We start from the raw sequence: 16,721 nt of genomic DNA, 5'->3' as shown, positions 1-16,721 counted from the left end.
ATATGTAATTTTAATTATACATGTAACTGCATTATTATGACTGATGCATTAATATACAAGCAGCATTTTAATGCTGTAGCTGGTCAATATGGAACAATTACAACAACTACTTTGTATGTTACTGGGGAGTTTAATCTATAATAATGCATCATAGTGTCATCATTTTCATCATCATCATGTTTTGTTTGTAAAACCAAAATAACAAATATCAAAATTGTTCTGGTACCAATTGTAAGTACAGTATTAAAGTAATATTACAGTACACTTTTACGCACTGATGGAGTTTAAACCAATATTCACTAATTCAATATTGAAGAGAAAATACTTAGGATGTAATAAAAAAAAAGAAAGAAATTTCAAAATGTTTTTTTTTTTTTTTTTTTATTGTTGAAAATGGCAACACAGTACATTTATAAACATTCTCCGTTTCATTCCATACAAAATCCAGATAGTTTGGTTAAATCCAAAGATTCCCAAAATAAAACATTTATTGATGTCGGCTGTAATATTCTGTACATGGGAATGATGCCTACATGACTGAGCTGAATGGTGTTATTTTATCAGTAGTAAAGGTGACATTTGTCTGAACTTGTGCTTCCTTTTTTGACTTACAGAGGGATCCAAAAGTAGGCATAACATACTTAAAATTATATATCAATGAAAAAATAAAGCTGCATCATTATAGTTATTTTAACTTAGTCCTTTTAACAAAATAATTCAACATTCATGCAAAACAGTGTACCTGGAAACTGTCAAAAATAATACCACGAGTAATGACGTATCAAAATTGTATTCCTACTTTTGAAGCGTGTTTCCTCTTCGAACGGATACCATGGATTCAGTCAACTTAGTCAAATGATGTTACTGTCACCATGTTCATAAAATGAAATGATGCCACCAATATGACCAAGGACATAAACTTAAAGGACATGAAATATGTAAAAAAAACAACCAAAAAACAGATCGAAGCACTGTGGCTCTGTGTTCTATGGAAAGACTCGTAGATATGACAGTTAATCATTCACTCTTGATAAACCAGCTCAGAAAGATTTTACTAGAGCATCTGAGCTGGCAAATAAGAAGAGTTACTGCAGTTTGAACAATTTGAGGTGAGGGATGACGCTCAGAAACAGTTTATGGACAATGTGTGAAAACAAACTTTTTTCGTCCCAGGCTACGGTCCAAGTGGTCAGAATGAAGGAAGAGGAAGGTCACTGTTTGTGTCTGTCCTGTCAGATCTCTCATTGTTTTTTTCCCATCCCTTGGGTGATATGTTGTAGCCACTCCTTCAGCATCTGAAAGCTTGGTCGAGCAGCAGGATCCAGGTTCCAGCACTGTTTCATGATATTATACACCACTTCAGGACAGCCGTCAGGACAGTCCATTTTGTATCCCTTCTCCACTCGAGGCACAACGTCTTTCAATGGCTGCCGAATGGAAAAGAGTTGTTGGTAAAAAGAGTGTTGATAGAAAACTAGTGTGACCCCTTGTATTCTCTATGACGAAGTACGATTACATACATTACAACAGTACAAAAGTTACATTTTTGCTTTTCAAAATTTCAGCAAAGAGGAATGTAGCTCCTTTCTTTTATTAACCTGTTACTTAATTTGAGGTATGTACATTACTTCAAAGAACACTTATTTTACATGGTGTACATTTGTACATATGTACACATTTGTACATTGTACATATTTATGTTCTATAAAAGTCACAATAAAATATGAAAATTGTACCTTTTAGCATGATACACTATATGTTCTCAAGCATTAATGCAATAGGAAAGAGTCTAGACTGTAAATGCTCTTTCCAAAAAGATAGTGATACTTACAATTCTTGGGTAAGGCACTCGGCCAAACGAGTAAATCTCCCATAGCAAAATACCGTAGCTCCAAACGTCTGATTTGGTGGAAAATTTCTATTAAGAGAAAAATAAACGTGTAAGAAAAGGTAGAGATAGCAAAGCACACAACTCGACATGGTAACAGTCCTTAGAAACTGTGTACTTTTTCTCTGAGGGCCTCTGGTGATGTCCACTTCACAGGCAGCTTAGCAGTATCCTGAGTGGAAGAGGCCTCCTTGGTCAGACCGAAGTCACTGACTTTGGCCATGTTGTCTTCTGACACAAGAACGTTGCGGGCTGCTAAGTCTCGGTGGACAAAGTTATTGTTTTCCAGGTACGCCATGGCTTCACAGACGTCTCTGTGAAAGTACGAGAAAAGTTCAAAACCTGTAGGACATTTATCTTTAAACTCTCAAAAACATGACGTGCAAATTTCCTGATGATCCGAACAAAACATGGACAATCTTAAAGGGCACACTGTGGAGTTTTCATGCGGATAAATAACCATTTGATTTCTTCTTCTCTCTTACTGGTGCATTGCTGCCTTTTATAGTTCAGAAACCTCACCAGCTGTCAACATGTGGAATTGCATGAAACTGAGGGACATCATATAGCTGTTCTTGTCCCTTTCATTCGGTAGTAACGGTCCCTTTTTGAGGTAGGCGAGTTTAATTTACAAACACATTGAATGCTTTCACAAGCAGGCACAGAGAGCTACTGATGAGATGCTTCCAGAGTTCTCCTAAAGACATTACATTTGGGAGCTAAATCAACCATATTAGCATAATGAATACATATTTTGAGATCTAAATGTGTAAAAAAGAAAAGATAATGGACAAAGCATTAGCTAGTTGCGATTGCATTTCCGCCTTCTACAGTTGCCAGAGTAATGCTTCACACGCCTTCACATGTGCATGCCGGTAGAGCACAACATCCAAACAATGCAGACCCGCTCATCAAAACATTGCTCCACAGCGCCACTAGTGGTCACAAACTCTACAATCTACTTTTACTACAGTATAAATGTGGATACTGTAGAAAATTGCAGTCATACGCACAGTGCAAAATTAAGGAGAGCATCTCCACCAAGTACTGTCCGGCCTCTGGAACGTAAGTAGTCAACCAAACAGCCCTGAAACAAACAAACATGTGACATCTTTGTAACAGTACTCTGGAGGTTGACAAATCATCAGACACACAGTCTGCCACCTACCTTGGCCATGTACTCAGTAACTATATACAGACTCCCGTTCTCCTCTACAATCACTCCAAGCAGCTGCACCAGGTTAACGTGCCGTAGTTGCCTAAGGAAGGAGAGGAGCACACAGACATGAATAAACAAGTAACATGTAAACTAAATAACATGTTTATAAAAAGAAAAAGAAAATCACAGCGACAAAATACGTAATTTTCCTTACGTCATGACAGAAGCCTCTGCAATGAAGGCCTGTGCTGTAGCATCATTTTTAATGCACTTCACTGCTACTTTAGTCCCTCTGTAGTCTCCCACCATGACATCTGGAATGATCACAAACAATAAGAATTCATGACCAGTGAAACTGCATACAACCCTAATCTGACCAAATATAGTCACACATTTAGCAGGAACAACACATTTCTCCTTTTGTTGAATAACAGCTGGTCCTGTTAAGGTTCCGTTAACTCACATTTAACAGTGTCTACCGTTATTCACCCTTCTTCCTGACACAACAACAACAAAAACTTCTTAAACCATACAGTACATTATGGAATATGTTATTGACCTGGTATTCAATGTAGTTATCAAAACCTTTATACAAATTCTATATAATCAGTTTTTACCTATACTTGTTTACACAACGTACTAAAATAAAAAATAAAACCAGTCATGTTCTTTCTCTATTCCCTGTTCACATGTTCATTATATGTCTGATCTGATCTCTGCCGCATGTAAGCAGTAAAATAAAAGTGGGTCACAGTGTAAACTTGGCAAAAGTTATAAAATGTAAATCTGAAGCTACTTGCCTCCGAACTCTCCTTTCCCGATAACCTGCTGCAGCTTGAGGTCTTTTCTGTTCATCGACCAGCCACCTGTTGGCCGTTTAAAGAGGAAACAACATGCAGCTGAAACATAACAGGCCCGTACACGCTTCACATAAAGGAAAAGGCTGCAGCGATGTAGTTGCGGGACTGACGAACAAAGACTTACTCCTGGAAAACTCATCCTGGGCAGCCACCGTCCCCTCCTCTAGCTTTGGCTTTAATAGTCTGGTGCACAGGCCATCGGCATCTTTGGTGTAGTGCTACAAATACAGTGGAGACACCAGCATTACACCACTTTAAGGAAAGAAAATTGGAGTTAAACTAGAGCATAGGAAAACACCAGATCCACCTTACGTGCATCATTGACTAAAGGATTTGTCAGGTACCCTCCATCTGGACAGAATCAGGTTAGCTCTGGAGGACAAACTTGAAGCTTTTAGGGATATTTGGTCCCCCTTGATTGCTTTTTTGGAAGAAGTCCATACCAATTCGAATGATAATTCTCACTCTTTATAAAATATCTCTTAGAGGATCTGTGGTGGCTACTGGGTACAGCTGTGGGTTTACTTTATTTTCCTCTCCTCATTTGCTCTCTTAATTTATTTAATTTATGTTCCACTCTTTAGATTTTCTGTTGTTTTGTCAGCTTGTACACTCTTCACCATGTTCTGTTGTACCAGCATTATTTTATGGAAGGTTTAAGCATACACTAACAGAGCTTCAATAAAAATACATATGATAAAAAAAACAAACACCAGCATTACAGTTCAGAAGCAATAAAACTCAGCAAGCAGTGCTTCAGAGTGACCAATAGAGGGCTGTATAGTCAAATTAGCAAAAGATACAATGACGACTGACAAGGTTTTCCCTTAAATAGGTCATACTGAACTTACTCATACTCCTCTATTTTACTCCGTAGAATATATATAGTATTCTTCTGTTCAAAATAAGCATGTTGCACAGGAAAAGGAGTCATTTTGAGAGTAAAAGGACGAGTGTCTTTTTGAGGTGAGAACTCTGAACCTCAGCATACTGTTCACTCTTCCTCTTTGAAACTTCCTGTTCATTATTTGTTCCAGGAACTGTATGTGGTCTAAGTAGTAGCACAGAGATGCGGGGGCTCTAAAACAGGAAAATACGACATACATACAGTAGAAGAAAGCTGCATACGCTTTGTTGTATTTAGAAAACAAAACCTGATTTTATGTCTCACCTCAACCAGCTGCATGAGATTCTCAAAGTACCCCTCATCATCGATAGTGAGCTTGCCGTTGTGGTAGATGATGCGGTAGTGCTCCACCTTGCCGTCGCAGCTCACACACAGGGTGTAGTCGCCGGGGAAGTTGGTGCTCTCTCGCACCAAGAACAGGCCTGGTTCAGGAGGGTTAAGCAACCGCTCTGCCTGGTCCCGCGTTATCTTCCCATGAAACCATCTGAGAGAGGAAGAACCAGAGAGGAGAAAATAAAAAGACCACCACAACTCTGTCAGCAACACATCTCGTCACTGTGAATTAAAAACAGTTGAACATGATTGAAATCTATTTGGATCCTTTCTGCTGACTTCATTTTGTCTGCATCACATATACACATATCTAAAATTAATACAGTCTAATACAACAGTGCTGCAAGAAATCCCCCCTTCATGAAGATTGCAATGTTCAGTTTTTGTTGAAACTGTTTTGGAGAGGTGTGGCTTCAACTTTATAATCATTTCAGCAGCTACTGTTAGTGCTGTTGAATTATACTGCGTTATACAGGTAAGTGTTTCTAATATTGTGTTAATATATAATATACATTTCCACCCCATTTATATCAACCAGGGCAGACTAAATATTATATATAAAATATTATCAGCACAATCAGTACTGTTTTATATATCACTAAAATTCTGACAGGGAGCATTTTCCTCTGCTGCTGGTTGTTTAAGTTTGAGCAAATTATAATTACTTCATCGTCTCTGTCCTGTGAGAACCACGTATCTCTTAAAAGGCAACGTTTCATGAGCTCAGAAAAACTGCCCTGTTTTCAGCTTTGGGAGGGTATGAAAAATTATAATCTGAAAAGCAACTAAAGCTGCCAGACAAATGTAGTGGAGTAAAACGTACAATATTTGCCCCTGAGATAGGAGTAGAAGTATAAAGTTGCATAAAATGGAAATTGACTAAAACATAGCTATTAAATAAACAGCTGATTTTTCCTGCCTGTGACAAATCCTGGAATCGCTGGTCAATAATCAGCTGAAGGTATTATTTTCCGTTCTCCACATCAGTCTGGTTTAATGCCCATCGCTACACCATCTGAGCTTTTAGTTTTAAATGATCTGATTAACAATAAAGACAACAAAGAACACTGCACCTTCATATTCACTGATTTATAAAAAGCCTTTGATCCAGTTGGTCTTCTCTTGTTTTTATTAAATATTTCCTCTGTTGGCATCTGAAGGGATGCCTCTGACTGTTTTAAGAACTATTAATCAGACCGACATCAGTGTGTAAAAGCAGGGAAACCCAAATATGTTAATTATAATTCCTGTTACTAAGGAAATGCTATTTTGGGCCTGTGTTGCTGATTATTATTTATTCCACTAGCCTTTGAGAAACGTTCATCTTTACTTGTTTACTGCACTTCATAATGTTATTATTAACCTTAAATGGGCCCAAAATGCAAATAAAGCAAATACTGTTCTGAAGATCCAGAGGTATAGATTACATTCATACGTCATTTGCATATCCACTGTGAACAGTTTTGTTATGGACAGGGTAACAGAAGGTACAGTAAATTAATTTGCATCTGGCTCCATGAGAAAATTACATTTAAATATCCCACAGAAAACCTTGTTTGAAAGCTGAGACAAAGGCACAGACACAGAAGCAGCGTCCCTCTGAGTTGTAAGAAGAGGTTTGTTGAAGCAGTTTTCCTTTCAGTTCTGTATTATTGGGATGTCACATTTTATAGACATAAAGCTGCCTCCACTCAGAGGCCCCTAGATCCCCTTTATAATCCTGTCACACATTACTGGTGATATTTACAATAACGACATCTGCATTTTATATGATAACGTTCCTGTCTGCTCTTTAACATAATATTTCAGTGTGTTGCTATACAAGAGAATTGAAGGTTAGCCACACTATTCTGTATGTATAAACAAGACATTATATGTCTATGAATATACATACATTTAGGGCCAATGCTGTTACGTCTTCCTAAAGGCTATATTTTGTCATATTATGTTTCATATTGATTTTCTTTTGGGTTTTTGGTCTAGTGAGATTTGTCTTCATGAAGTCATTCGAGACATCATTTTGTGATCAAGGGCTCTATAAATAAAGCCGTCATTTATACACATGCGCACATGCATGCACGTGGAAACCCTTCGTGTGGACAAATGGGGACATTTTTTAGGTTACTTCAGTCTGAGGTAGAAAAGAAAACAACAGGAAACTGAGCAGCGTTCACACAAAGCTGAGCTGGAAACAGACACGAGTGCAACTGCAATTACAATACAGCCCGACCCAACTGTGGTCTCCATTCACAGTACTACAGCGTCACTGCCACGACAAATAGGCCATCTGCCTTCAGCAGGCACATAGCCATAGGAAGAGGGCAAAGTCGAGCTATTTTAGCCATCGCTGCAGACACCACACAAAGCTGGTGTGGTGGCAACCTTTGGGATACAGACACAAGATACATAGACCTAATCCTGTTAGCTTTGAGAGTGAAAGATAACATCAGAACCAAATAAACCATCATAATCTGCGTACTCACGGCATTAGACTCAGCTTGCCTCCAGATTTCACCCCTTCCCTTTTCTGAACATAGTTGGCTGGAATTGTTCCCTCGCGACCTGAAGAATTTTTAGCTTTGTACCAGTTTGGATCCTGAAACACAAAAATGTCAGAAATTGTACAAATGAATGAATATTAATGTGGAATAGGCAACACAGACATGAAGTGAATCCATGTGTTTTAACATCTACAAACAACAAGTGTCATTGAAACATTACCTTTGTGACGACAATAATAGTCATCACATCTCCTTTGTTAAAGGGCAGGTCCTGTTCTGATGTGCCTTTGAAGTTGTACCTGGCCACACACTCTGTGCCCTGTGGCCATGGAGTCTGCGGGAACATGTGCAGATCACTAATTAGTAAATACATCTTTATGGAATGACTCATTAGACATGTCTTGTTGTGTATCTGAGTTTTGACATGTAGTCTAGAGGTCTATCTTACCTGGACCTCTGTCATGGTGAGGCGGTTCAGTCCTGTCACAGGTGATGTTTTCTAGCTGCTACCATTAGAGCTGGTTAACACACATACACACATACAGTACCTATGAAGAGAAACAGAATTTAGTCACTGTGATGCCCCCCCCGCTTCAGAGATATTCACCACAAACACATTGTCAGGAAGATGATTGGACCAGTGGTACTAGACCAGGATCAGATCAAACAGTCAGTAAAAATAACTTGCTGATACAGAAAGCAGAACTAACACGTCTTCTTTTTTTAAAATCACACTTTCACAACTGGGGCAGAATGTTTCCATGACGCAGGATAACAGTTTAAGTGAGTGTGTTGATGGACCAATAATATCAATGAAAAATGCAGAAATATACTCTAACATAGATTTTGGAATAATATTCTGGCTGATGAATAAAAGGCATAAAACCTGATCTACTTTGTACTTCGTATTCCATATGGTAACCCTGTTCATATTGACCAAAAATGGACACACTGGTTATCCAGCTAAGCCTCAATGGCTGCGCCTTGTAGGAATCAAGATAACTCTCTTCAACGCTGGAATGCAAACTTGTGGTGAGATCTGACCAGGCCCGAGGGACTCATCCAGCCCAGCGTTTCTTTACGTCAATAAAGCAGCCACTGCGACAGTAACCTTAGGCCTGACTCACCCGGGGCAGCGTTTCCATGATACATGCACAACAAATTAGAGCCGAGCCGTTACAGTGAAATGATGACCTGTGGATTAAGTCATGCTCTCACTCTTCCCCCATTTCCTCTCTCTTCTGTATCAGTTCCCATGGAGAGGTGGCGGGGCTCAATGGTCAGAGCTCAGGGAAAATCCTGACTCCGATAGATCTGTCACCGTTACATGAGGTCACATCCTCCGACATGTGCAATTACTATGACATCAACTTCCTGTATGAGAGCCCAGATTTAGATTTACTCTAATATAAGGGTAGAGTTCTCAGCAACATGAAAGATACAACAGATACTCTGCTGATATCATTCTCCAAACTCCTCCTTTTAAAAGCATCTTTCTTCCATTCAAAACATAATCCGACATGCCACACATTTAAATAAATGATCAGCCTCGTCACAGACACCAAATGTTAGACTAAAACCTTGTGTGTCCCAGAGAGGACCACCATTACTCAGTAGGATGAGGATGTGGCGGATGTCGTCCCCCAGTGGAGTACCACAGCTGTCTTTCTGGATTGAGGGACAAAACTATCTGAACACATTTCCCACGCCCATCAACCCCGCAAGAACACCCCCCAATTTGCCTCTGGTGATCCCAACCCCATCTTTTCTACGTTACACTTTGACATTTCACATTGTGCAGAGAGTCATAACAGGAAAAGAAGACTAAGAGTCTACAGCCATGCAAGTGGCTCTTTAAGGCTATAATGCTCAAACAGATTTCTCCAGGTGACCCCGCATCAGAGGTTTAAAATGCCTGTGAGTCATGAGCAAAAGCCTGGAAAGTTAAAAGTATCCAGTTTTTCACAAGGAAAAAAAAGGAAGTATTAGAGAAACATCAGAAATGTATTCTCTACTATCCCATTAACCATCTCATGGCCCCTCTGATGAATCATTCCACCCCTCTAGGACATCCTGACCTGCAGGTTGGAAACCACTGCACTAGATCTAAAGCAGTGTTGGAAAGTAACAAAGACTCCAAAACTACATTTCCTCATGTACTAGTAGTTAGTAGTAGTTATTTGTACCTTACTTGAGTATTTCAATGTTGTGCTACTTTTTACTCCACTACATTTATTGGGTACCTGTAGTTACTAGTTACTTTGCTGATGAAGATTTTAAAAACCTATAGTGAGCATATAAAATACAATGCATTGTTATGCAGCAAATCAAACCATACAGACAGATACAACAAAAAAATACAGCTTCCATGTTACTGCATCAATATTAATAATCTAATAGTATAGTATTTAATAATGTAACAACGACAGAGGCCATTTTAGCTGCACAGTGAGTACTTTTACTTTTATACTTTAAGTACATTTAATTTTCTTGATAATACTTATGTACTGTAACTTAAAGTAAAGAATTGTACTTGTAACTGAGTATTTTGAAATTGTGGTATTGCTACTTTTGCATAAATAAAAGATCTCAACACTCATACCACCACTGATAAAATGTCAGGGGATCACCAAAGTTCACAAACACCATGACCACCTGCGCCAAATTGCATGGTAATCTATCCAACTATAACATAAATGCCAACCTGCTGGTGGCGCTACAGGTAAAGTCAGGGGATCACCAAAGTCAGAGGGATTCATTCTTTGTGGACCATAAATGTCTGCACAAAATTACATCCAATAATTGCTGAGATATTTCAGTCTGAACCAAAGTGATGGACCAACCAACCCCCCTACAGCCTCGCTGTTAGCGAGGGTAAAATGTGTCAAATGTAGGTGAGAAATCCAGACTTCCAACTAAAATCTTAGTATGAGTTACAACTTGAAACAGGAAATCATGCTCATAATGCTCTGAAAACTATGAAGCTTTCAGAATTTATTGATTGCGACAGATTATGCCTGGGCAAAGTCCTTTTGAATGAGAAAAATGATCTCACGAAGTGAGGACTGGATCTGACACACAACAGCACATATTAATTCGTCTCTTTGGGACAGTGAATGCATCTCAGCAGCAGGCCACCAGCAGCTGATTGAATGGGACAGAACTCAGTCTGTCATGGTGTCACATTGCCATTTCCAGAGAGCTCTACATGGAACCACAGCTTGCTCTTTTCAGGAAGTGGACAAGGCCGTCATTGTGAGTCGTTTCTACGGACCCCTGGGCTTCTACTGACCCCCGTCTCATTGAGAAGTCCATCATCATCAGTCTGTCCAGTGAGTGGCTTTAAGGGCAGCAACGCTTCAGTTCTGCAGGTCTGGAAATATGATCATTTTATTCTGCGAGCACAATCAACTTGTGTCTTCTGCTCAGTTATTATATATTATCATGTGAATTTTACTTTAAAACATGGACAAAAAAATAACCTCACAAATACCGGACAGCGCCATGACACAGTGATTGTGAGCAGTGAATTAGTACATCCGATTGAGAGATGTTGTCTGTGACAGGAGAAGCAATGCATGACATAAGCTACAACAGGAAACCAGCGAAACTCTGTGACACATTGAACCTGAATGGAGTCAGGAAAGAACACAAAGAGCACAAACTTACTCCATATTTAACAAGTAACTAATAAATAGAGGTGTCACATCTCTTCAAACAAAGCTCATACAGCTATTATAGTCCGATGTGCATATTCATGGCATCTATAACAATCCTATTGTTCAAACCAAAGCAGTTGATCAACATTTGACTCTTGTCTTATGCAAGTCAGTCATAGTCTAAACTGTACAAATCAGAGGTAGCCTGACTGCGCGAAGCAAGACAGGACAGGAATGTAAAATATCTTCTCAGGCCTTGTTTAAAATCCGCCACTCCCTCGTCTATCTGCAGACGGAGTCTGAGGTGAAAATGCTGATCATGCTAGGTGTTGCGAAAGGCTGCTGTGGTGTCGTGTAGTGAGGAAATCAGTGGCTCCAATTGTTTTTGGTTGTCTTACAAAAAGGCAGCATCTACTTACTCACATTTCAGATGTCTGTCGTTAGCAGTTCCACCAAAGAGACATATCTCCTCAAAACGTCTCAGATGGTTTATTAAGTATTCAAGGCTCAAAGGTAAAAGGTAAAACTCTCCAATGTTCCACACAAAAAGATTACAAAAAAGTCCAAAAAATGAATAAAAATGTGCATCAGAACTTTGTTTTTTCTTCTTTCATACTGCATTAATCACCTCATGACCCCTCGGATTTATCTTGTGGCCTTTTGAAGGGGCCTGACCACTGAACGAAACTACCGAACTGTTTATAATGTAGTTAAAGTTAGCTCCAGCTCGGCCAGCTACAACGTCAGTATCAACAGTCTAATAATGTCATATGTAATAATATATCAGTCACAGGGGCCATTTTTGTAACGAATACTTTTGATACTTGTGTGTTATGCTGATAATAATTTGCATACTTCTTTTACTTGTGATGACGTATTCTTACATTAATGTATTGATACTTTTACTTCTTTCTACTTCCTCCACCACTGGATATCCTGCAGTAAGAACGTCTCAATGAGCATTGTGTCTGTGTTATTAGCTGTGTGCATCCCTCCTCTATGTGCAGCAGGGGTCCTGGGTAATCTGCCCCTCATTCAAGACCCTCCAGCCTCTGGATGCTCTGCGGCCGCTTTGATGCTGCTGCCCTGTTATCATCACCATTGCAGCAGCAGGGTGGCAGAGCCGAGTGCTGAGAGAAGAAAACAATGATGTGTGTCCATATCCACTGAGCTTTTATCTGGTAGGTATATAAACCAACACACCGAGTGGTGAGAAGAAATGTACACAGAAAGAAAAACTGCATGCCAACCGTTCACCCAGCTGGGTCTGACAGCCTGCAGATGTTCTTGAGGAGCCTCAGAGGAGGAAATCACCTCTGCCTCCGGGACAACAGCTGGACTCCGGTGCAGCAGCACCGCTCACTGAAACAACTGTCTGCAGGACGTAAGAGCGGAAGTACGAGTTCAGCGCGAGGCCCTGCAGTACAAGCCGTCATTGTATCACTTTAATGGCTGTCAGTTTCGCCTGTGGGGCTCTGTAATAAATGGCATGAAAGCAAATGACAGGGTATACACCTAAAAGTGCACCCTGTTTATCATAAATAAACACAAAACTTAACACTGAAAAACAAGGTTGTTATCAGAGTAACAGGAAGAGAAAAATCAATGATGTCAGTCAGGGGAAAATCCCACTTATTTTGGCATCCAGTCATTACAGTCAACTTTGCATTTTACTCCCATCCAAAGTTCAAACAACACAATGAAGGCCTTCACACTTTGGGTAACTGATGATTTTACAAAGTAAACTCATCAAAAAACACCATGAAAGGCAAAAGCTGCCATGCCTGAGCGGTGGACGGACACTTCCTTGCTGCAGTGCTGTGCACACCATGCAGTGCAAAGCTGCTCTGCTGATGCAGCCATGCATGACACATTACAGGGTAGCAGCTATGCTTTGCTGTGGTTTCATGAGCTCTCTTCATCTTGTTTCACCAGTTTAATCCTTCTTGACAGTTTTGTCACACTCTAAAAGACGAAACCTCCATAGAAAAGGCTCTAAGGCACCAGACTCTTTTTCAGAAAGTTGCTGACCTTTGAGGGAATTCCTGTCTCAGCCAGAGGGGCATCACCCCGAAATAGACCCAAGAAGTCCTCAGTTCCTCTCCCGGACAAATACGGCTTTCAGTGAACTTTTGTTTTCTGTTTGGCACTTGCTTTTAAATGCATTGCAGGCTTTTCCAAGTTTGTGACTGATTGTTTCCTGAGAATGACAGACTAAATGAGAAAAAGCAATATCAAACTGAGAGGCATTCTCATTTCACAACAACCCTCTGCAACTCACACATTTCTGCAAGCGCAGCCAGCTTTACAGAGCCAGGAGCAGCTTCAAAAAACTGCGGCAGTAGCATCCCAGGCTCTGTGACAGTTCTCGTGCATGCACAGCATCTTGAGCAAACAGAACATCGTGATCATTATCAATAACATTATCTGCCATGTTGTGAAAGAGCAACGCGGAGAGCAGCGTGATGCGTGATGCAACCGCTGCACCCCAGGAGCCAGAGGAAGTGGCAGAAGTTTGAAGGAGGAGGATGTTAACAAGGCCACGTCTATCATGAAAGCACTTATTTGTTTAGTCTATTTTTGTTTTACTTTAAAGCACTTGGAGCTGCATTCATCATATATAATGAAGCATATATATATAAACTCTGTTATTATGTATTTGCCGCTTGTCACAGCCTCCAAACCCGAATGCTTTCTGATTTAACGTCATCACAGCTGTCAGTCACTGTACATGAGTATAAAGTATAAAGTGCACAGGCGGACAGGCCTACAGGTTAGCTATATTTTAGAGAGGCACGCCACAAGATAACAGCTCCACTGTTTCTATGAGCCACTCCAAAATAAAAAATCTTACCTGTTTGCAGGCAAAACCGAGAGATTTAAGGCAACAACAGGTGATTCGGCTACAGCCCGACGTCCGCTTTCATCTGAGCGACAGCAGACAAAGTCCCATCCAAGCAAACAGCCGACAGTTAATGTCGAGGCGCAAAGCACCACAAGTCCTGATGAGGAAGTGAAATCTGTCTCAGGTGACCCGAAACTGACTTCAGCAGTCCAAAAGTACATCAATAAAACCAGCCGAGACTGTCGTCGGTGCGTCTCCTGTCAACATCTTCTGGAAAAGCAGCCGTATATAATGAAAAATGAACTTTTCTACAAACTGCAGTCTCGACGTTTCTTCCGTGGAAAACAAACTTAAACGAGTCAGACAAACGTGATAACTCAACTGGATTAAAAAAAATGCAGCGATGAAATAAACACGATGCAGACTACTTTGAGTCCACAGCAGGCTGCCCCACTCCTTTTCCCCGTCAGAAACATTCAAGTTTTTTTTTTGCCCCACCTTGATTGTGCGGTGCACATGCGCGTTGCTGGTAAACCAGCCTGGCTAAAAATGGATCACTGGGTCTATCTGAGTCAAGTTGTGAAGGAATTTGATCATCAATGTTTACAAAAAAAAGTCCACAAAGAACAAGCAGTGGTTAGTTTTTGTTTTATTGTTTCAATCTGCAGACATGACACAAGAGGACTGCACAGTATGACAGTGAACTTTCTCCCAAAAGGAGACAGTTGTCCAGTCTAGACAAAAACCTCCCACTGGCCGTTTAATCAGATTTTTATTTTTTAATGCAGGCTGATCTCGTATGGAGTAAACATCCAGCGCAGATCTGACCATTTTAAACATGTAAACTAACTCCCAACAAGCATAACCCGCGTTTAAACAATTTCACTTTCAAACAGATGCCCTCCGGTCAAAAGTCGGATCACCACACGGTTTCTGAACGTTCACATTTCGTTGAGAAATAACACTATTCTTGGGAGGAAATGCTAGTAAGTACAGAAAGCTGCCATTACAACAGAATAAGGAAGAGCCACCGAAAGTGTGGCGTCATGGCCTCCTGGCGGCCACAGAGAAACATCTCCTGTTCACATTCAGTAACGCTGGCTGATGTTTCCGAGCCAGACTTGTCTCAACAGATGTGACACAACACATCAGGCCGGAGGAATGTTGGAGAAAGGACAAAACCTTTGTGCATGAAACTAACTTTTTACCCAGTCAGTGTGTGAACCCTGTGCAGGCTGATGTGCACTGAGAAAAAATAAACAACAAATAATAATGCAAATATTTTAAAATCCTGCTGAGACAAAATACCACAGGAGAAGCCATATTCCAAGTTGATGACTTGTAACCTCTGCAGCTGTGAACTGCTTGGGTTCAGCCTTTTCTAGACTACGCTGACCTCCATGATATGAGATTAGAGGACATAATGTGCACAATATGGATGTGCAGAAAAGATTGGAGAACCTAATACAACAGCCTCTGTTCTGGACACATTTCAAATATCAAATCAAATGTGATCTCATTAAAGAACAAGCAAAGGGTTTGACTTTTATTGTGAAAAAAATCTGGCAGTAGAGATGCTTACAACCCCTCTGACAAGGCTTCAAGAAGCAGCACAAAACAAGCAGCTCTTCTTGAACTATACTTCAGTCTTCAGTTTTGTGGCTAAGTACCACTAACGGTCGAGCACATCAACAGGCTTACTCCATAACTTCAGGAGAGGGGGAGTTCATGAAAAGAAAATCGAAAAATGTTCAACAATCTCTCCCCAAATCTAATTGGCTCAAAAAGCGTTCTCAGTGCAGGATGTTGCATCTTGATCATTTGAGAGTTTAGATCAAGACGATGCACCCAACAAAGCATTTGAATCCCACATATACAGAACATTTAAACACAACTTTGATTTTTTTTAAAAAACTGTCAACATTCGAAACTAAAAGTACCATACCAGTGGTTTTCAGCTCATTTATTACAAATCACTTACATTTGACATCGCAACTAACCATCTGCTAAACATCCTGCTGTTTTATAAATCTAGATGTATTTTCTCTTCAAGGCATCCACTGGCATTCATTTCCATGCAGCATAAAAATCTACTAGGACACTTTCAAAGCTTGTCAAGTATTAATTTTTGTCAGTGTAATGCAGTGCAGACTTTTGAAATCTAAACTACATTACCACAACAACGTAAATTGGCCAAAATGTCACGGAACATAACAGAGCTCTACGAGTCTGCTGAATTGATTTTCATACTACACAGTAATAACCGAAAAACTGTCGTCTGCATTTAAAACAAGGTAAGCACAAATGTTAAATGTACATGATTTGTAGTTAAGGGACTTGCTTACACTGTGGTATGGTCCTTTAAGTGATACACTAGAGAGCCAAAGTGAAACCAGAACTTTCTGGTCCAGAAGTAAGAAAACCTCATTCAAAATCTCACTGACATTTGTAACAACGATAAGGACTAAAAAGACAGCCTTGGTACAGACATCTCAACAGTATGCCTTGTTGCCCGCTTCATGAATTTAGATAAGGACAGTAGTTTTTTGAAAAACTATCAAATATTGTT

At 40.0% G+C, this 16,721-nt stretch overlaps 1 protein-coding gene across 4 annotated transcripts; it reads right to left on the bottom strand.

Moving 5' to 3' along the window:
* Positions 1 to 382: 382 nt before the first annotated feature.
* LOC139286121 (tyrosine-protein kinase CSK-like) lies at positions 383 to 14,496 on the bottom strand. Of its 4 annotated transcripts, XM_070906816.1 has the most exons (14): positions 14,162 to 14,496; positions 8,097 to 8,196; positions 7,869 to 7,982; positions 7,631 to 7,743; positions 5,079 to 5,298; positions 4,032 to 4,125; positions 3,848 to 3,913; positions 3,262 to 3,361; positions 3,057 to 3,147; positions 2,902 to 2,975; positions 2,103 to 2,202; positions 2,007 to 2,060; positions 1,832 to 1,918; positions 383 to 1,427 (listed from the first exon to the last, which is right to left on the bottom strand). In XM_070906816.1, exons 2-14 carry the CDS (start codon positions 8,109 to 8,111, stop codon positions 1,242 to 1,244), a joined length of 1,314 nt encoding a protein of 437 aa, XP_070762917.1. In that variant the 5' UTR covers positions 8,112 to 8,196; positions 14,162 to 14,496; the 3' UTR covers positions 383 to 1,241. The 4 variants fall into 4 exon arrangements, with proteins under 4 accessions (XP_070762917.1, XP_070762914.1, XP_070762915.1 ...); XM_070906813.1 differs by having other exon boundaries at positions 2,007 to 2,202; XM_070906814.1 differs by lacking the exon at positions 14,162 to 14,496 and adding an exon at positions 12,558 to 12,583 and having other exon boundaries at positions 2,007 to 2,202.
* Positions 14,497 to 16,721: the final 2,225 nt, after the last annotated feature.

The sequence above is a fragment of the Enoplosus armatus genome, chromosome 6 (genome assembly GCF_043641665.1).
Source record: "Enoplosus armatus isolate fEnoArm2 chromosome 6, fEnoArm2.hap1, whole genome shotgun sequence".
NCBI lineage: Eukaryota > Metazoa > Chordata > Actinopteri > Centrarchiformes > Enoplosidae > Enoplosus > Enoplosus armatus.
This window is presented reverse-complemented; position numbering and strand designations above follow the sequence as displayed.